Raw genomic sequence first — 22767 nt, 5'->3', positions numbered from 1 at the left:
CTATTTACACAGGAAGTGAAGAACACTGACACAGGAAGTGAAGAACACTGACACAGGAAGTGAGGTCTATGGACAAAAGAAGTGAGGACTATTTACACACAAAGTGTAGTATATTAACACAGGAAGTGAGGTACATGGACGCTTGTATTGACACAGGAAGTGGGGTCTATGGACATAAGAAGTGAGGACTATTTAAACAGGAAGTGAAGAATATTGACACAGGAAGTGAAGTATATTGACACAGGAAGTGAGGTACATGAACGCATGAAATGAGGATCCCGGGTCCGGGCTTCATTTCTAACATTTTACACGGGCTCGTGCCGGGCTCGGGCTTGCGCTTTGGCTTTGCGTAGTAAATGAGCGGTCAAGTTCAATGCTGCTGGATGCACTTTCAGTCAGCGCAGGACCGCGCTGAGGCCATTTACAGTGGATTTAATAATTTTCCTCAACAAAAACATGTAGCCTAATCTTGGTGAGTAAAGGTTTTTCAATGTATAACTAAATATTAATTGAGTCTTAAATACATAATTTAGACAGAGGATATAGACTAATGTTGGCATTAATGGAGAAATGTGCCGAAGCAAATCCCGCGGAGCCTTTATCTTAATTTCGTTATTGCCAAATACCCATCTTAATTCAGAATGTATTATCTTTATTTAATTCGTTAAGAAATAATTATTTTTATTGGCATGTTGGCCTGTTTATAGTGTATTGCATAGGCCTATTTAGAGTGAGATGTTACGATGTTACAGATTACTTCTTTAATTTCTTAGTTTTAACTTCCAAGTGGCGTGTAGCCTAGTTAGTCATAAATAAATAATGTTAAAACCTGTGTAAATTACTCATTCTCGACGAAAGCTGTGTACGTGCACACATTTAAATAATGTCGGGCTGTAAACGGGTTCGGGCTTTAAAAAAGCTGTCAATCAAAATGTACTTTCGGGTTCGGGCCGAATTCTGTCGGGCTTCGGTCATTTCGGGCCTAACCTTTAAGGCCCGATTACAGCTCTAATATGGACAAAGGAAATAAGGTCTTTGGACACAGGAAAGTGAATTATGTGGACATAAAAAGTGAGTGAAATGGACACATGAGGTTTATAAGCACTTACCACTTGTCCATTCTGAGGGTTTTTGTGTGCATAAGGAGGACCACGAATATGATTCCACATCTGACCTGAGGTCATGGCAAACACCACACACTGTGGAGCAGACAAAAAAGAGAGGGAAAGATAGGTAAGGTGGGAAACAGTGATAAAGAAAAAGATTGATTACATCCTTACAGCCCGCAGTAAACATTTTTACACTGCCCTTAAAATCAATATGGTGGGTAACAAACTTTATCCTTTCCACCTTCAGCCTTCAGTGAAAATGGTTAAAGTACTGTACGTTTCAACAATTAACGATAGCATCCGCACTAAGGTGGGAAAATCATGCGAATCAAAAATTTTATTCAAATCAGCATATCATTTTTGGCCACCGGTGGTGACACTACGCCTTCAGCTTGCTTTTTCCCCTTGAGCTGTTGACCTCTCTTTTTATTACCTCATCACAGTGGCTGCAGATTCAATAAATAGAGCTGTTTTATGGTTAAAAACTCTATAAATAATTTTTAATCTTGGTTTACTCCACGGTCAGCTGATTTTATTTTATTAAAGTAGCTTATAAAGCAATAGCAAAGTGTTGAGGTTGTTGTTGTTGAAGTACTCTGAGGGCCGGGGAGAGCTGACCGTAGTACTGCTGCCAAGATATGCATTGTTGTTTGATCTGGCAGCTTTTCAAAAGAAACATGGCCCCAGAGTTTAGTTTAAATTAAAGCTTAATAATGATAGATTAGGCACCAATGCAGCCATGGCCCAGCCGGTCTTGTTGTAGATAAACTCCAGGTTGTTCCTGCGCAGATAGAGGAGCCCACCGACCAGGGACACCAGCAGAGCCAGAGCGATCGTCCCAGAGTAGTTGGGTGGGCGGAAAACCCGAATCTGGAGGTGGGAAAAAAGTGAGAATCAATTACTCACAGTAGATGCAATGAATTTGAACTACTTTAGCCGATTTAGCAGAATTGTGCAATTTTGGCATTGTTAGTGTCAACAAATGGACTAACAAAGACTGTCGTATTGCATCCATTTTTATTAGTGACCTAGAAATAGTTTAAAATCGTTGGTTTCCTCTTCATTTTCCACTTTTTTTATTTATTTTTTTTAAATTCCAGGTTCAAATAATATATACATATGTCCATCATCTTTCAGACGAACACATTTGGAGTTATTTTGGTAAATGTTCTTCCGATCAGAAAAATCAATTGAAGCCCAAAAAAAGTGTATCCGGGTAATCGATGTGATTTTGTTGGAAAAAAATAAATAGCTTCTGGTAACGAAGCAATCTTGGACTCAATCTATTCACAAGAGTCACTGCACAACGTACCTATGGCAACTAAGCTAAAAGTTTTACATGAATCGTGCAAATCCAAGTTGCCGTTGTTACTGGAAGCTCGTCATTACAGTTTATAAAGTTTGAAATATGGATATTTTTCTGACAAAATCACATCGATTACCCGCAGAAGACCTTTATTAACCCCTTGGAGCCATGTGGATTACAGTACCTCTGTAAAGGATGAATGCATTTTATAGGGTTTACAGTAAGCAGTTGTTCCCTAATCCCTTTTCCACTATTATAAAGCTCGGAAGAGCAAGGACATTTATTGAAAGAACTCAAAATGTGCTCGTCTAAAAGATGATGGACATTATGTATCTCGGATTGCAGAGGGTGAGTTAATCATGGGGTAACTCTGAAATTTGGCGGGCGATCTTTTTAACTTTTGAAATTAAAGTGACAGTAGCATAAAGCATACTAATCATACTAAGCCTGGCACAAATGTTAAAAGTCTAAAAGCATTGGGATGGGGAATTAAACTTTTCAATTTCAATTTAAAGGTACTTTAATGGCATGATTGTAATTTTGCCCCCAATTGTACTAATTGTATGAATCGTAGTACAGTATATTTACAATATATAATTGACTTTCAAAAAAAGTAGGGTAGAGCAGGGTAAGTTGTCACACTTTTCACACTGTCTAACATTTACTGAGCAACATTCATCATACTGGTAAAAATCTCATACCAAATGAAAGAAGAAAGGCTTAGGCACATATGTTGTATTCATTACATTTTCATATCTTATATTATTACGAAGTTGTAGACTGTTGAATGTAGACAATTTGCCCCATCAGTGGGTAATTTGTCACACTAGATTATCTAAAAAAAATCTAAACTTAATTGTGATTATTGATTTTGAATTTTTAAATTCAAACCAGAAATGGAAATGTTAACTCAAGAGGCTTTTCACACTGCCCTTAACCCTGGGTTATCTTCATTCTAAACTCTGCTTTTAACCCTAGGTTAAGGATTGGTTCACACTTTAAAAGCAGGGTTATCCCTGAAATTAAGCCAGGGTTATGAAACCATACTTGTAATTTAGAAGCAGGGTTATCCCTGAAATTAACCCAGGGTTATGAAACCCTGCTAGCCCTGCTTTTGTGGGGTTAACCACGCGTGTACGTTTAAACCGCCACAGGCAAGAGTGTCAAAAAATGCTTTGGCTGCCCTGCCAACGACGCTATAGAAAAAGTGTAGTGGACACTCTGACAAAATCAATTTTCTGGACTTCTCGCGAGCGGAGATTTCTGCCTTCCGATTGGTGCCGTTGAACCGCATCATAGCTCTTTAACATAAAGTTGAGCTAATTTCAACTCTCCTCAACGCTCACAGCATCCACTGCTCACCAGAGCTCGCCGCTGGCTCTTACTGTATTCAAAATGAATGACTTCCGGCCACTTTGACGCTCTCGCCAGTGGCAGTGTGAATGCACATTAAGAATGTTATGAGCCCAATTAAACACAGCTGAAACAGCCATTCAAGCTGTTCAGGGTTGCTTGATAATTACAGACAGGTGTATGAGCAGGGTTTCAGACACCTAACCTAGGGTTTAGGAATGCACAGTGTGAAAAGTCAGATTATGAATACCCAAGGTTATCTCTTAAACCCCTGGTTAAGTACGAACAGTGTGAAACGTGAAACGGATAACCCAGAATTCCGATAACCCGGGGTTATCTATTTCCAGTGTGAAAAGCATGTGACGATTTGCCCAAAAGTGATTGAGACAACTTTCCCCAAACTGACATGTGTGCTAATGTTGGCTAAATCTCAGGGTTTGCTCAACATACTGTAGCACGTCAGCTAAAGTATCGAAAGACATGTTATTATCTCCTATATTTTGTGCAACATATTACCTTTTAACATTCATACTTAACAACGTTGTATTGCATAAAATTTAAAAAGTGCAAATGTTATACTTTTTAAGCCAAAAAATAGGAAAATTGTGCTAACGTCCAATTAGAGCCATCTTAAAACACGTGTGAACACAAAGTTGGCTATAGAAGAAGTCGTCACACAAAGTGGCTATTTAATTTTTGAGACAGAGCCTTTAGTGTTGGAGTTATCAACAGTGTGACACATGTGACAACTTACCCCACTCTCCCTTACATAAATGTACATTTTAAACATAAGCACATGTTAGGTAGAATAAAAGCACTATACAGATCAGAGCCAGTATTCACAACGCATCTTAAAGGAATAGTCCATTTTCTTAAAAGAAAAATCCAGATAATTTACTCACCACCATGTCATCCAAAATGTTGATGTTTTTCTTTGTTCAGTCGAGAAGAAATTATGTTTTTTGAGGAAAACATTGCAGGATTTTTCTCATTTTAATGGATTTCAAAGGACTATAAACGATCCCAAACGAGTCATAAGGGTCTTATCTAGCGAAACGATTGTCATTTTTGACAAGAAAAAAAATGCTCTTTTAAACCACAACTTTTCGTCTAGATCCGGTCGTGATGCAATACGTCATAACGTCAAGAGGTCACAGAGGACGAACGCGAAACTCCACCCCAGTGTTTACAAGTGTGTTGAAAGAGGACCGTTCCTACGTTGTTGTATGTCAACTGATACTAATTAATGTCTTTGTGTCAGTTTATCGTTTACAATGGTCCGCAAATGTGCGTTTTATATATGTAACACGTGAACTCCCTACGTCACTACGCATTTACGTTAGGTCACGCTGGACCGGACCTAGACGAAAAGTTGTGGTTTAAAAGAGCATTTTTTTTTTCTTGTCAAAAATGACAATCGTTTCGCTAGATAAGACCCTTATGCCTCGTTTGGGATCGTTTAGAGTCCTTTGAAACTCCGTTGAAAAAAACTGTTAAGTGTTGAGTTAAGTATTAAATGTTGGGCTCTATAAAAGTCCATTAAAATGAGAAAAATCCTGCAATGTTTTCCTCAAAAAACATAATTTCTTCTCGACTGAACAAAGAAAGACATCAACATTTTGGATGACATGGTGGTGAGTAAATTATCTGGATTTTTCTTTTAAGAAAATGGAATATTCCTTTAAGGCTAAAAGTAGCTCTTAACTTGCTGATTTAGAAGAAACTCTTACAATGAATGGGCGTGTCAATTCTGATTTTAGGACTCCTACATTTTTGCTCTAAAAGGTATTTCAAGTTTTTAGTGCTAAAACTAGCCAAATCTGTGAGAAGTTAGGGTTAGTCACTAAGACAGAGTCACAAACAATACTAAAATGGCTTTTAGCTTCTAGGTAACAGTTCTTGTATCCAGTTTGGTCTAGAAGGTGTGTTTGTGCTAATAAGAATTAGAGTGACTTTATATAAATATGATTCAGCACCATTTTTGCACGTGGTTAAGACAGATTGTTTGTTTCTTCTTCTGAAATGCATAGAGAATTATCGCAATTGATAAGTGCATTGAATGCCTTTGTGACTGCATTATTTGCCGCATCGGATGGCTTTCCATCCACTTTTTTATTCTCCTTCCTCAAAGCCTGATGTTTAAAGCAGACCCAGAGGGCTAGTAAGTCTAAGACGTATCGGATGCCCAGAATGCCCCATTTATGAGCATTGTGATGCGAGATCCAGAGGGTTGTAAACACGTTTAGTGCCTGACGTTCAAAGCCCTAATGTTTCCCTTCAAAACATGTACTACACCCTCTCCTGCGCTCTACGTGCCTCCAAATCAGATCAGATTAATCTGGGATAAAAATTGGTGGCTTCACCTATAATTCAGTCTACTCCAGGGGGTGGAGGAGCAATGCTCCAATGCGTGCGGATCAGTCGACAAAGACTAATAGCTACTTTAGCTAATGTTATGGTAATGAAGTAAACAGAGTAAAAAACAAACTCTTTTGATGAATCCATTATACAGTACTTGCCATTTCTCTACTCTACCCTATTGTTTAAGACGAATGACAATTACGCAGACTCTTTATAAAACCAATGAGACTTCACAGTTTTTTTTTCCACTTGGCCAGAAAATATCGTATTCACAAAGGTGTTTTGTGCCTTCGCAACCCTATTAAGACATGAATCAAAAGATAACAGGTCTGACTTGCTACGGGGAGAGGGCTGCTGACATATGAACCCCACTGTAATCTACATGCTGCTTTCTAATTGGAGATCGTTCGGCTGGAGGAAAATCTGCCTTAAAAATTCCATTTTTATTGACTCTGACATAACTCAGCCATTCCCAGAAGGTGATATATCCCTTAAGTGACTTATTCAAAAGTATTAAAGCTGAACCTGAGTCTTAATAAGGTGACTGAATTAGTGCCGACGCTCCAAGGCGCTCATCTGGAAACGCATTAGGATGCTGGTAATATTTTTTCTCTTGAGGGAAAATCTATGTTAACATGATGGGAAAGTCAGATGTTATCCATCTCCATTTACTGGAGGAAAAGCCCACATTTGGGTCTGCTTGTGTAAGTCGGTTCTGCATGGTTCCACCTTGAGGACCTCATGAACACAGGATATAAATTTTGATTATCATTCTTGACACATGTCAGCCGAAGAAAAAAACATATATTAAAAAAATTATTGTTTGTGGCATTAAACACATACAAGGACAACTATGCAGTGTTATTTTACATTTACATTACTTTATTCAGTTTTTGTACCCATAGGTGTCATTTACACTGGGGACGCTGGGGACATGTCCCCACCACTTTTTAAAATGGCTGATTTTTTCTCCACCACTTTTTGTTTTTTTGGTTAAATTGGCACATTTGGTTAAAATGTTCTGACAATCAACGACTTAAACCGCAAAAATGACTTTCTTACTTAGTATTTTTGTCTTGTTTTCAGTAGAAAATATCTAAAAAATCTTACATCAAGATGCTTTTTCTTGATGAGCAAAATGACGTAAGAAAATAAGTCTAGTTTTTAGACAAAAAATATACAATTTAAGTGAATTTGTGATTAAAACAAGCAAACAAATCTGCCAATGGGGTATACGGAAGAGGATTAGGGCCACTGGTGAAAAAAATCTTTGAATTCTGACTTTATTCTCATAATTCTGACTTTAATCTCAGAATTCTGACTTTAATCTCAGAATTCTGACTTTAATCTCAGAATTCTGAGATTAAAGTCAGAATTCTGAGTTTAAAGTCAGAATTCTGAGTTTAAAGTCAGAATTCTGAATTCTGAGATTAATGTCAGAATTCTGAGTTTTAAGTCAGAATTCTGAATTCTGAGTTTAAAGTCAGAATTCTGAGTTTAAAGTCAGAATCCTGAGTTTAAAGTCAGAATCCTGAGATTAAAGTCAGAATCCTGAGATTAAAGTCAGAATTCTGAGATTAAAGTCAGAATTCTGAGATTAAAGTCAGAATTCTGAGAATAAAGTCAGAATTCTGAGAATAAAGTCAGAATTCTGAGAATAAAGTCAGAGTTCAAATATTTTTTTCACCAGTGGCCCTAATCCTCTTCCGTAGGGGTAAGCAAAAAATCTTGACAATTTTTTTAAACACTAAATTCAAGTATTTTTAGATATTTCTACTAAAAACAAAACAAAAAATACAAAGAAAGAAATTCAGATTTTCAAGAAAAAAATTCTTAGTATTTTTGTCTTGTTTTCAATAAAAATATCAAAAAAATCTTAAATTAAGATGCTTTTTCTTGATGAGCAAAAATCTAGTTTTTAGACCAAAAATATCAAATTTAAGTGATTTTGTGCATAAAACAAGCAAAAAAAAAAAAAATCTGCCAATGGGTTAAACAATTTTTTCTTGACTTTTTCTTGAATTTAGTGTTTAAGAAAAATTTTCAAAATTTTTTTGCTTACCCCATTGGCAGATTTTTTGCTTGTTTTATGTACAAAATCACTTACATTTGGTATTTTTTGTCTAAAAACTAGACTTATTTTCTTAGGTCATTCTGCTCCTCACGAAAAAGCATCTTAATTTAAGATTGTTTACATATTTTTACTGAAATCGAGACAAAAATACAAAAAATTTTTTTCTTGAAAATGCATTTTTTTGCAGTGTACGACTGGTTTTGTGGTCCAGGGTCACATATGTTGTGTTCTTATAGTGTGTTTTCTTTTACAGATATAATGAATTTCATTGTAATCATTGAATTAAAGTGCTGCTGATTTCTACAGTATGATGCTTTGGCACTGTTCGGTTGAGCTGGTGTTGCAGGGACTTTTACATGTGCAGTCGAAATTGTTGAGGGTTTCATGCTGAGAATTTTTGTGTTGTTGCCCGGCCTACACTATGCCCATTTCTGATGCGCCGTTATTCAATATTTTTCCTGTCATGCTGTAATGTTTTTTCATCTGATCTTTTGTCCCCACCACTTTTCAACACAAACTGACGCCCCTGTTTGTACCTGAAAACTACTTAGGCCAGTCTATAGACCAATTTCGTGTTTGCAAACAGAGATGACGTTTTTTGTGGGCGGAGCCAAACTGGTTGCAGAAAGTGACTGCTCCGCAGTAGGGTTGTGAAGTGTTTTAGCATTAAACCGTGATTTTTATGGATCCGGTGTTCTGTCGAAGTCTGATTCCTTTATGTTTCCCTTTAGTGCAATGTTTCTTATAGCGTTTTAATCACATTACGTTTATTTTTTTAGATAGATCAAAAGTTTAAATGGCTTGGCTACTGATATGCATGTATGTAATGTATATGTATTGTTCTTTTTTGCTAAATCAAATATTTTTACAGTCTGAATCGCTAAAGTACATGTAAAAGCAATACTATCATGTATTATATATAATAGCGTTTATTAAATATTTCATAATTTTCCTGTGTTTTTATTATTTCTTCCTTAATAAATTATAATTGTAACATGATAAAAACGCTATAAGAAACACATGGAGGGAACAGACTTCGACAGAACACCGGACATCTTCTCTACTTATTTTCTATTCTAATTATTAAAAGATTTCCAGATGATTTCCTTGCTCCATTCTGTCCGTTTAAGGGCTTATTGTAATCATAAACACCTACGTTTATCTTCAAATTATGTCTTTGATGATGGTATTCTATAAAAATGAAAGCCATATTTTTTGGCATTCTTATTCTGACACTTAACAGCACAACCGGACATTTTCCAGTAAGTTATCTTGCTCTTTTCGCTCGTGTCTAATTCATTTCCACTGTTTTTCTGCAACCGCATTGCGCGCGCAGCTTGCAGTGACGTAACTGTGACGTCTACTCTAAATTGGTCTATAAAAACTGAAAAACACTGTTTATTTTATTTGGATGTTTGCTCTATTGTATTTACTTGTGCTCATAGTTTGATTAATTGAGTTTGATTTTTTTTTCCATAATCTACTGCTTATTTGTCAATATTGGACATTTATATGTAGTTTCATGTATAGCCTTTAGTTTTTGAGGTCTTTACCTAATGTTTTAAGGTTATATGAGTAAAAAAACTATAAATAATTTCATTTAATTTTTAGTGCTTTTGTGGTAGGACCTCTTATGATGACAAAAATTGTGTCATGTGGACCAGCAACCCATACACGTTAAAAAATAGACTATACTTTGGCCTTAAAGGACATTTGCAGTACTGTATATAGTGTTTGCATGAGTGCAGACGTACCTGCACATCGGTGCGGTCTGCGATCCACTTTGCCAGCTGCTCGGAGGCAAAACCAATCCGCTGGAGGTCAAAGGTGTCCGCCCTCTTCGGCTTCCCTTTGGCTGGGAAATGCATGAATGTGGGGGCAGAGTTCATGTTCAGCTGATGGACAGGACAGAGTTGGATAAGAAGGGCAGGAGATAAACAATAAGTAGTGAAGAGCAGAAGGAGCATTAAACACAGGAGGAGTGATGAGGGGAGGGAAGGGCAGGGAGTGATGAATAGAATAGAGACAAGAGCACAAAAACATTAATATCTACTAATAAATCAATAACGCAGCAGGAACAACGTGATGCATATTGCAGAGATTTCTTTTAGGAAGGGAGCAATTCAGGAGCCTCCAGAGGGAGGTGAATTACCCACAACAAGAATGAATATCTGAAAAGAGAGAGCGAGAACAACAGGAAGGTGATTACATAAGAAAGTGGGAATATGCGAGCAGTCAAAGAGGAGAAATAATGATAGGATGAAGTCTTAAAGGAATAGTTTTGAGAAAAAAATGTAACTCGGACATTCTGCTAACATCTGATGTATTTCATGAAGTAAAAAATAGTACGGGGATGAAATGACATGACATGTGGGTGAGTAAATGAGGGAAAATATGGCTAAGTGATATTCGTGTAATTACATATAATTTTAATCATGGGGTGTAATCGCTCACGAGAAATTTGTCCCTTAAAAACATCGGGTAGCATTCATAACTAGCACCTCTAACACACATCTGTTTATTAGCATGGTAATGGACTGACTAATACCGCTGTCCTCATGCTCTGCATGAAAACACATCAAATCAACATTAACCCACATGTCCTCCAAGAAATGGGTTTGTAGAGATGTGTGCGAGTTTGGATAAACAGAGGCAGTCTCGGTTCCCAATAAATGTTAAATGGTAGCTGCGCTACATTTTAAGCATGCAAAATTATTTTGAACCTTGCAATGAATATGGACAACAGGGTTCCTGTTTTGAATAAAGAATAAATAGTGAATAATTCAGAATTTTTAAACATATGCCTAAAGGTATGTTTCCACTCTTTAGCATTCTCATGCATATGAAGTCAGGTGAATTTAATATTTTATTTGTGGTGCGCATGATGAAAAAGAAATAGCCTATTCAGTGATGTTTAAATTTACATCTACTATGCAAAAACAGATTTTTTATTCGAAAAATTTTTATATTTCTAAAATTTGCTTTAGTACAAAGCTAACTGACAAACAACGTCTCTATGAAGCAACAGTTTATGCTGCGGGGATTCAAACCTACAGTAAAACCTTTGAATTCCCAAGATGTTTACCCAATAGTTCACATTATTTATACAAATGCAGAAACCTTATAATCATGGACTGATATGTCAGTGGCTAAATATATGGCAACACAAAGTTGCCTACTACCATTCTGCCTTGAGCAATCTAAGATGCTTCAGGGGAAGTGCACCTGTAAAACTGTGGCAGGATTTCTGCAGGTTTCATTAAGTCAAATTTAAGACTTTTTAAGACCAATATGATTAAATTGAAGTCCAATTTTACAGTCCAGTGCGTATGCGGGCATTTGTTTTTAAGACAAAAGGGTGATTCTTGTGAAATTAGACTTATGAGGTGTCATGAAACATTTTGATAAAAAAAGTAAATGCAAAGTAAGAGTATCAAAATAAGAAGCATACAGTTACAAACATCTCTCCGTGTAATATTTTGCACATGATTTTAAATGACATGATGCAAACCAATTTTGTTGTTTTTCCACATAAGGGAAAAATTTTCATTACCGCAACGTGTCCATGACTAGAATTTGGTTCTTTGACATGAAAATATTTATAATTAAAAAAATCTAAAAATAAAAAGCTTCAGTGCATGTTATACTACAAACATTAACAGTAAATGTAGAGACAATAATAAGGAATATAAATGTGTCCAAGAAAAATTTTCAATCATTGTTTAAGACCTCAAAGAACTAACATTTCTAACAAAAAAAAAAGGGACATAATTGACTGTGACACTCAAGATGGCTACCAGGTAAGCAGTTCTTATTTTTTCTCTCCAGATAAAAGTTAAAATTTTGTGTGTCGTAGTACCTAGACAACTTATTAGTTCTCATTACCGAAACATGAGTTCGTAAATGCATATGTTTAATGTAATATCATGTTGCGGTAATGATAATATTTTATAATGATTATCTAAAAAATTTAAATAATTCTATAGGAAATATTTTTGAAATCCTCTAAAAATAATGGTTATAGTAAGTTCAGACCTTAATCTTATATGTGCAAAAAAATTGGCTTCAATGGCTTATTAAAAAAAATCTGATGCTGGACACCTTTTTAGTCCGGATTTCGTGAGAATCACCCAAAAGTGTTTTACACTTTGCTGATATTACGAGACAGTTAAGACTTCAGGATGAAGTTTTAAGAAATCCTCAATGATGAAATTGTAGTGAACAGCATATAACAAAGCATTCCGGACACCTCCCCTACTACATTGGGAATAGATTTTGGTGGGTTAACATAAACAAATGTCCAGTTCGATCAGATAAGGCTGCTCCGAAAACGAACAAAAATCTTTTATGGCTGACCTCAGTGCTAAAGCTGAGAAGAATGGGACATTCTCCTTATTCTTTTAAACCCCCTTAACCCTGATCCGAAGCCAGGGTGATAGTTTGATTTTTATTTCTTAAGACTTTTTAAGACCCGTGGAAACCCTGTGTGACATAAACTAGCTGAAAATTTAGGAAGCTCATGTGCATCTAATTTGCATATATTATATGATCACAGGTTCCTGTAGCCTTGGTCAGGGGTTCAATTCCCAGTAATCACACATACTGATAAAATTTTAAACTTGAATGTACTAAAAGTCAATGTGGATAAAACCGTCTACGTGGTGTATAAAATCAAAATGGCCCGCTTAATCAGCCAATAGGCATAAATCACAAATTTCAAGCCAATCAATTTCAGTAATGCTACTCTAATTGCCTGTCGTTACCTGTACCTCAGAAACAGCACTGCAGGCGTAAGTGTGTAAGACGTCACTTTGATCAAGCTTCTTTTCAGCAGGAAAAGTGCGGCGGGATAGCAACGTATCAGCGTTTGTTCAATTAATGTGCGTGTTCTGTGTCATAAAGATTTTCGTCTCTGTAATTCGCCTCAGAGAAGTGTGACATTTCATTACATCAAAAACAGACAGGGAGCTATTTTCCATTTGAATGTTCTTGCTGCATTAAAATGTAATGCCTGAAGTTGTCAGTCAAAGTCGAGATATTTTGTGTATAGGAACAGACCAAAGTAAAAGTGTTAACACATTTATAATTGATGTATTATTATTTATAATTACATTTTATACCTATTAAATGCTTTATTCTGATTGGTTGAGAAATGTTCCACGGGTGTAAATGATTTTTTGTAAAACGTACACCTAACCTTAAAAAGGAAAACACCACAGTTTTTCAATATTTTAGTATGTTCTTACCTCAACCTTTTTTCAATGCGTCATGAATGTGTTAGCATTTAGCCTAGCCCAATTCATTCCTTAGGATCCAAACAGGGATGAATTTAAAAGTCACCAAACACTTCAATGTTTTCCCTATTTATAGACTGTCATGTGGTGATTTTTTAAGCTGATAAAGAAATGAGAACTATATTGTATGGCTAAAGAGAACTTGGTCTGCAGCACTTCGACCTCATGCTCTTCCGCCATACAATATAGTTCTCATTTTTTTATTTTATTTTGTGCCACCAGACTTACTCGTGCAACTACTCATGTAACAGTCTTTAAATAGGGAAACATGTGTTTGGTGGCTTCTTAATTAATCCCTGTTTGGATCCTAAGGAATGAATGGTGCTAGGCTAAATGCTAACACATTCAAGACACGCTGTACAAAAATTAAGTGCACGCATTGAAAAGAGATAGGTATGTATTAATTCGCCTACAGTGCGTTGAGGTAATAACATAGTAAAATATAAAAAATAGTTTTTAATAAAAATGTGGTGTTTTCCTTTAAAAGTCTTAGAATAACCACCAGAGCAATGTTTGTGATAAGCGTGGTATAAGTGGAATAATTGACTCCTTTAAATTATTTGAAAATAATGCACATCACCGCTTCGCGTCGTGCCACATTACCACCTTGGGTGTGCATTATTTTCAAATAATTAAATGGCCCGTCGTCAATCATTCCTTACTTATATCAAGGGGGTGTTGAATGCTTTACTTTGATTGGTTTAGAAATGTTCTACGAGTATGCATTATTTTTCGATAAATGCACACCTAACCTTTCAAATGTTTTAAAATTACCACCAGAGCAATGTTTTGCAATGTCTGTGGTAACTGTGGTATAAGCAGAATAACTGATGACAGCCCGTTGAATTATTTAAAAATAATGCACACCCTCGCGTTGTGCCGCATTACCACCTTGGGTGTGAAATCTTTTCGAATAATTCAAGTCGTCAATTATTTCTTTACATAAATTGATTAAATCTATTGAAATTATCATCAATTTCTAATCAATTTTGCAATGTTATTTTACTAGGTTATTATTATCAAGAAGCCACTAACAACTATAAAGTTCACTCCTGAAATCTGCCATAAATACCAAAAATGTATTATTATTATTATTATACTATTAACTATTTTGGGCCTAGGTAAATCACAATGGTAAAATTATCTGATATTATTATGTTTCCAAGTGAGCAAGCAGACAGACCTGATGAAATTCATGCAGTTATGTGGGAAAAGATTAAGAAGTGGATTGATTACCTGCTGAAAGACGTCAGCCCCTTCATCGTAATCCACAACCGTAAAAAAGAGTTTGTTAGAGAAGGCCGAAGAGTATCGCCAGGAGTTAGCCAACACCTGGTATTCCTCATTAGCCTGCCTGTAACAGACATTTTCACAAGTAGAGAGACAAAGAGAGATGTAAAACGTGAGAGCGAAAATAAGATATTATTCATTAGAAGGAAGCCAGCAAACAGCATGAAGGCAACAAGAATGAATTCATTAGATGAGTGTCATCACTGTTACTTTTTACAATGATTGCTGTGCAATGCACACGGGGAAGACAGCATAAATAAAGAGAGAAAATAAGACAAGTACAATGCTGATAAATAGCTATCTGTCCTTCTGCAGACACAACATAGAAATCCACTTGCCAGTGTCTGGGAATCATTATGTCCTAATTTTCACAAAGATTTGACAATTAAAAAGATGTATGTTTTTCCACCCAGACTCTTACAGCAATAAATATGCAGGTGTACCCACACATATGAGTTTAAAGGTGGAAAGTGTCTGCATTTCACAAAAGCTATTTAGCATCAATAAAGTGTACTTATAAAACATCAATAAAGAGCGCTCAAACACTCTGCAGGGGGTTAAAACAAACATGCTTAAATGCGCATTAATGTTTAATGCACTGCTGAGTGTCCAGTTTCGAAAAGGATGGGCCGAGCTGAAGTTAACTGATCTGTCATTGAGACTTTACTGCAGTCGAAGCTGCTCGGAAAGCAAAGTCCTTCCGAACAAAACGGCGGAGAGAGTGAGAGAGAGATCAAGGGTAAAAGACGGAGGAAAAAGTGAATATACATAAACATGCGAATCGAGTAGACGGCAGATAATTAAAAAAGCATTACGGGTCACGTTGAAAGGGTGACTGGGCGTCTAAAGGTCGATCCGCTTTAAATTAACTTCCTCTATTTTGGTAGCACACTCGACTGGTCCAGTACGTTATCTTTATTCAATAAAGCCGGAAGATCGGATGATGTAGTCAGATGATAAGTAGATTTTGAATAGCACTAGTGGGAGAGGTTCAGTCTCAAAGGCTTGATATTCAGCTGAGGAACAAGATCGTATGGGCACTGAGTCATTTTACCCGACGTTGGAGGAATAATGAGGGTGGAGATGGATGTGAGGGTGGGTGGATAGAGGGTAAGTAGCTGTCGTGGAATAAATAGATGGAAAGGATATATGGGGCGGAGGCTGCCGGGGAACAGACAGATGTGGAGGGTTTTCCGGTGGCGCTCCGGGACGGCTCAGATGTTTATCTAAGTGTATTACTGTTGTAAATACAGTTATACCACTGGACAGGTGCTGATGGATGTCTCACCTGCAGACAGAACATTGTCTTTGAGGCTGCAGCGCGGTGAACATCACAATGACGGAGTAGTTCCGGGGAGGAGCCTTGACGAACCGGCGGAACTTATCTCCGTTCATACGGATCACGGAGCGTCGGGAACTCCACTCCATCATCTGCTCCACTTTCTCCGCCAGCATGTTCTGGAACAAAGAGATTGCAGAAAAAACATTAACCATCACATTTGCCTTTTACATATATTGTCAGGTTATAAAACTGTACTGATCTGCATCAGTATATTTCAGCAAAGGGTAAAAAATATCTGTAAATGTCACCATTATAAAAAAGAACAGTTAACAGTTCTGGCTAAAGGAAATGCCAGAAAGCAACTGATAATTTGCGGTGTTTGTACAAGAGCACCCCCTAGCTGCAGCCTAACTTTCACAACATTGTGTAAAAACTGGCGTAATAATCAGTGACTTTGGCTGCAGCAGTCGTAGTAATTTACGCACTGACCGAAAATAGTCCACTTGGTTCATTTCAATGGCAGGGGACTATTTTCGGGCAGTGCGTAATATCGCTACGCCTGCTGCAGCCATGTTACATCAGCAAAGTAGGCTACTTGATTATCACGCCAGAATGAGAGTATAGTCCTTACCATATATCTGCCTAGAAAATCGCAACTTTTAAATTTTCTGTCGGTCTTAGTACACGATGTAACTACAGAAGAGTCAAGTTTTAAACAGGTAAAATATTGAAACTCTTTGGTTATTTTTTTGTGCGATGCTAATGGTCTAATCAGATTCAATGGATTGTGCTAAGCTATGCTAAAAGTGCTAGCGCCAGACCAGGAGATCGGCTGAATGGATTCCAAAACGGTAACATTTAAATGTTTAACTCTAGGGAAGCTGGAAAATTAGCATATTTTCAAAAAAAAGTGTCCCTTTAACTTACAACCATACAAATATGCAACAATCATCATAAAAAATATTTAAAAAACAAAGGCAGCATGGTTTAAAGGTCCCGTTCTTCCTGTGTTTTTGAAGCTTTGATTGTGTTTACAGTGCGCAATATGACATGTATTTATGTTTCACATGTAAAAAACAGAGGTATTTTTCACACAATTTACTTATCTCTATACCGCTGTTTTCACTGTCCTCAAAACAGGCTGATGTTATTCTTTGTTCTATAAAGTCCCTCCTTCAGAAATACGTAATGAGTTCTGATTGTGTAGTTTGTTAAGTGTGTTGTGATTCGACAGCAGCTTAGCTTAGAAGTGCCGTTTGATCAAAGCTGGTGACTAACGTATTCCTGTGGGCGGAGTTTAGTCAAAAACTTTTATATTGACGTCATTCAACCGGGAAGTAGAGGGCTGTTAAATTCTGTTAAAGAAAATATATTGCCTAACTTTGAGCTTTATCACTTTGCAGGTATTATTTATGCTCTAACAGCAGCATTACACACTAACTAAAGTTTGAAAAATGGGATCAGGAAGAATGTGACCTTTAATAGTGTTAGGCGACCCAAACATATGTCAGGAAAGGCGATGTCTGGTCACACGCCGATATCCACGAACTTGGCATGTGTTTGGCAAGTTGCTAGAGTCAAGTACAGCTAAATTCAATTTAAAGGATCACTCCACTTATTTTCTCATAAGAAAATGTCCTGATAATTTACTTTTGGAACTAAGGAAGATATGTAGCGCTCCAACCAAAGAAGTGTACTTAGTTATAAGTCCATGTACTTCAGGTGCGTGGAGCCAAACGAGTCAGACTGAGGAAAGCAAGTGCTGAAACGTTTGCTCGCCTTGTCTGTTTTTATATTCACTTGCACTTTGCACTTTATAAATAAAAACTATGTTTTTGTAGACTTTTTGTCACAAGTGGATCAGTGTGCGGTTAGCCACTCTCTTTATTCTGATAATTTACTTTCCCATTTTCTTTACGTAGTACGTAAGGTCACAGATGCACAAACTAGGGCTAGTGAAAGACAAGAAGTTGTGGCTAAAAGGTCATTTTTTGGGCAAAAAATGGTGATCGTTCCGCTAGATAAGACCCTTATGCCTCAGTTGGGATCATTTAGAGCCCTTTGAAGCTGCACTGAAACTGCAATTTGTACTTTCACACTATTGGGTTCAATTTAAGCCCATTATATGAAGAAAAATCCTGGAATGTTTTCCTTAAAGGGGTCATGGCGTGAAAATCTGACTTTCCATGTTTAATAAGTAAATGTTTAATAATTAACTTCCATCAACTTAGAAAACGTGAAAAAGAACAACCCAGTAACTTAGTTTTGGTAAACCTTTCTTTGCAAACATGTGGAAAATTAGGTCGTTCAGATTTTGCCTGTTTTGTGAGGTAGGTAGCAATACCGCCCCTTAATATGCACTGTCCAACCACGACACTGCCATTTAATGCAAAGAGAAAGAAAGAGAGAAAAGATAATTGACAGCACAATTGAGTTTCAATTGCAATAAACTGATCAGTGTTTGCATTTCATTCACTCGTTTGCATTTAAAAGGACACACCCAAAAACGGCACAATTTTGCTCAGGCCTACAAAGTGTCAATTTTAACATGCTATAATTAATTATCTGCTGGGTACTTTGTGATAAAACTTCACATAAGCACTCTTTGGGAACACCAAAAACGTATTTTACATCTTAAAAAAATCTTAATATGAAAAAAATATTGAAAAAAGACATAAATATCTTGGGTGACATGGGAGTGGGAAAATGATTAGGAAATTTTGGACTAATCCTTTAAGCCAAGAATTGTCATACTGCCGTTTGCGCAGCTGCCACTATTAAAACCTGCCATTTTGTTTATTGTTTTGTCACTCATTCTTCCCAAAAAGGGGCGTGTTCCTACATGTTCATGTGGTAAAGTGACATTGATGCATACACTCTATATCAAAAACCAGGATATAAAGTATGTGTGCTCATATTAAGGGCATCCAACATCAATCTGGACCTCAAATTTTACTTTTATTTTATAATTTTATTAAGAACAAGGTCAGGGAACAAGTATGGCACTCACAGCCTCCCTTATAACTTTTTGTTTTGTCAAAGCACAAAGATTTGAAAACAGATTCTATTGAACTAAAGCTTAAAGTTTTTACTTATCATTATAGTCATTGCCTTTAAATGGAATGATACATTAGACGCTTACGGTAGACGTTTATTCAAAAAGTCTGTTGAGCACACTGTGATACTGAACGTATACGGCATGTGTGACAGCTGAGAGTCGGCAAAACGGGTCTGAATTTTGCTAGCATTTCACCCAGCACTTACAGTTTTAGGAACAGACAGAATGAATTAAATGAGCCAGTGATGTTTAATTATCTTAATTCAAAGCTTTTAAAAAAGTAATTTGCAACATAAAATAAAAATCTACATGGCACTCGCAACCCATTTCCCTTTCGTAATGTGACATATTTTTGCCTGAAAAAGGCTATAAGGATGAAATTTTGAATTAAATAAAAATAATTAATCATGTTTAATTAACTTAAAGAGGGGGTTAAAGCCATTTTATGCATTCTGACTTATTAACACCATTTAAGGGTTGGATTCCTCACGTTAAACATAGGCAAAGTGTCAGAAAAGCAGTTGGATGTGTGATGGAGTATTTTTGTGCCAAATGCACTTCGCCAGGGTTCATACAAGTTTCGAAAAATATTTCTTTTTTTCAACATAAAATATTCTTTTTTTTTATGGGCAATTTCAATGCAATAAGCACAGAGCAAGACCTTATATGGGCACTTTAACCAGAATAACGCATGCACACACCAACCAAAAGCAGACACGAAACATCACCAAAGAAGAGTGTTGTTGTTTGTGAGAGAAAATTAAGCTTGTTCATCTTCCCAAAGAAACCAGCCTTATGGAAACAAAGGGTATAGTTTGTTTATCTGGGGTAGCAGCGGAGTTGTGCGTGTGTGTTTGTTTAACGCCCCATTCGTTGAAATAGGGTGGTCCCGACTGGGTCATGAGTTGCAGGCAGTACAGTAAGTAAAGCTGCATCAAATGTCTGTGTTTTGTTGGCAATCGCCACATAAATGCATAAATGTGAATCACGTGGTCTAGGAGATAGTGGGGTAATTTTTTGTGTGTGTTGCTCCGTGACTCGTTTCGCCTGTGGTATGCCTCAAGGGGGTCCAGTTTATTCCCAAAATAATGGTACAGCTGATTTGTCTTTTATAAATCTAATAAAACTAAGGAGTCTTTGAATATATAGAGAATATATACTCTTAGGTACTCATGATTAACACGAGATAAGTAGAAACTGTGTGTGTTATGTGAGCTTTAAAGCATCGTAAATAAAATGAATGTCTGGGATAAATAAAATGTCACTGGGACAGTACCCTTTAAAAAAATGTCCTAACCTTTGAGGTGTTAATAAGCACCCTAACCCTTAAAGGGGACATTTCACAAGACTTTTTAAAGATGTAAAATAAATCTTTGGTGTCTCCAGAGTGAAGTTTTAGCTCAAAATACCATATAGATAATTTATCACAGAATGTTAACATTTCCAACTGTTTGGGTATGTCCTTTTAAATGCAAATGAGCGGATCTCTGCACTAAAATGGCAGTGTTATGGGTTGGATAGTGCAGATTAAGGGGCGGTATTATCCCCTTCTGACATCACAAGGGGAGCCACATTTTTAATGACCTATTATTTACATGCTTGCAGAGAATGGTTTACCAAAACTAAGTTACTGGGTTAATCTTTTTACATTATCTAGGTTGATAGAAGCACTGGGAACCCAATTAGCACTTAAAGTCAGATTTTCATGATATGTCCCCTTTAAGGTTAACATCAAAATTTTAAAATCAAATAGCATACACACAACATTTTACATCTGCAATCTGATGTTTAACTGAGTGGAAAAGGATATTACATTTTATTTGATCTATTAGTTTAGTCATTTTTGCATCTTAACTTTCTGTTTTCTTCTCCCTTGTTTTCATCTCCTTATTTCCTCCACCCTCCATCTGTCTAAGCTTATCAGCAATAACCTGCCCTTTATTTATTTCCCTCCCACTATTTTATCCTTTACCTCAAAGTTGACAACACATCAGATGCTGACGCTGCAGGCACTCGTTTGTTTAAAAGGATGATCAGAGCTGAGTGTGCGTGTAAACTCAAGGGCACGCTGAATTATTTAGCTGCTTTTGTTGTGGACTGGAAGAGTCTGACAGAAAGGAGGCAAGTGATGGCTCTGTCAGAGAGAGCCCAAATTGAAACATCGTGCGGAGGTCACCCTCGGGCTTGACATGATAGATGTTTGTTAGCTTTGGAAAGGAATCAGGCAAAAAAGCCTCTTTTCAAGGGTTTTCACATCTTTAATAACTTTTCTGCTTTTCAAGGAAAGTGTTACAAAGTAATGTTAAACTTGACCTCGAGGATGTACATGGAGATGTGGGTACGAGAACTTTCCTATTTTTATTTTACAGAAACTGGGATTTGTGCAAAGACATGGTTTCTGAAATGGTAAAGGACTGCATTTGCAGCGCACATGTTGCGAGAATCATATTGATTAAAATGTACTCTTAATGCACTGCAAGTCACTTTAAATAAAAAAATATATGTAATGCAAGTAAAAACATTGATTAAACACTGGAATTCAACACCAATTGTGCTTGTGGTAAGCAAACACACGTAGGCCAAACAACACCATGGCTGTTTCTTTTATGACCATGTCAGTCTTGTTTAGGAAAAAAGAGGTTTCCACACACGCTGTCCAAACTGTCAGTCCAGCTGTCAATCAGACCACTGTTAATGATGTGCAATGTCCAAGGGCCAGCCGAGCGAAGAAGACACGCTGCCCAAACTACAAACAAAAATGAAACGAAGCCCGTTTCTTCACGTCTGATCTCGCCTCCTCTTTCATTCTTTCCTCCATTCCTTCTTTCATTTCCTTAGACTAAAGAACTGAAGAACAAATGGCCTCATTTTCCCAAACCGGAATAGCCAAGGTGCTGGGTAGGTGTCTAAAGAACAAATCTCCCCACTGAGAGCTTTTATTTTAATCATTCCCTCTCTATCTTTGCCTTTCCTTTATCTCTTGCCTTTCTCTATCTTTGTATTTCCTTCAGCAGGTGTTTTGTTCGGTTAATGTGACAGATTCTGTCGAGAGCTCATCCCAATGGTGGGCCTTGCTGAAAAAGACAAAGCACATTTTCTGCGGTGTTATTTATGTGTCTTTGCGAAAAGGATTATGTCAAGTACAGATGTGTTTTTACAGTACAAAAGACCCTTCAGGTTCCTTTTCAATTGATTATTATACAAACTCTTTAGCTGGAATAGCTGAGAAGAATATTTAAAAGTGGAAAAAAAAACACAGACTCCTTTCCAGTCCAACAATTAAAAATTACACCTGCAACAATCCCAAAAACAGCACCTGTGGTGAGATTTTATGAGAAGTGACTGACCAAACAGTAAGAATAAATAGTAAATGTTGTAAAAAACCTCCTTTAGATAGCACACTGAAGCTTGGGAGAAAGGTCCTGACACACTGTGACACAGGCATTTATTGACCAATTAGAATTTGGGAAAGGAGGGTCAATTTGTGCTTTTGGCAATCAGTACTGACATTAATGATGTACTGTACTGACCACAGTGTGAGGGACCAGCAAAGCGGAGAAGATAAAAGCTAGCTAGACACAGATTGTCCTTAATCTATCTTTACAAAACCATTCATAAACAAGACTCCATAATCACACCT

General features: G+C 36.8%; 1 protein-coding gene across 2 annotated transcripts in view; it reads right to left on the bottom strand.

Moving 5' to 3' along the window:
• Nucleotides 1–22767, bottom strand: part of tusc3 (tumor suppressor candidate 3) — a 154611-nt gene that overhangs the window by 54045 nt on the left and 77799 nt on the right. For both annotated transcript variants that reach the window (XM_065254495.2, XM_065254493.1), the window contains exons 2-6: nucleotides 16076–16245; nucleotides 14734–14851; nucleotides 9958–10098; nucleotides 1839–1979; nucleotides 1110–1199 (exon numbers count right to left, since the gene is read on the bottom strand). In XM_065254495.2, coding sequence (XP_065110567.1) covers nucleotides 1110–1199; nucleotides 1839–1979; nucleotides 9958–10098; nucleotides 14734–14851; nucleotides 16076–16242 — 657 coding nt within the window. In that variant the 5' untranslated portion in view covers nucleotides 16243–16245. The remainder of the gene's footprint in view (nucleotides 1–1109; nucleotides 1200–1838; nucleotides 1980–9957; nucleotides 10099–14733; nucleotides 14852–16075; nucleotides 16246–22767) is intronic.

The sequence above is a fragment of the Paramisgurnus dabryanus genome, chromosome 4, assembly GCF_030506205.2.
Source record: "Paramisgurnus dabryanus chromosome 4, PD_genome_1.1, whole genome shotgun sequence".
NCBI classification, from domain to species: Eukaryota; Metazoa; Chordata; class Actinopteri; order Cypriniformes; family Cobitidae; genus Paramisgurnus; species Paramisgurnus dabryanus.
The sequence above is the reverse complement of the archived record's forward strand: the minus strand, read 5'-3'. Positions and strand labels throughout refer to the sequence as shown.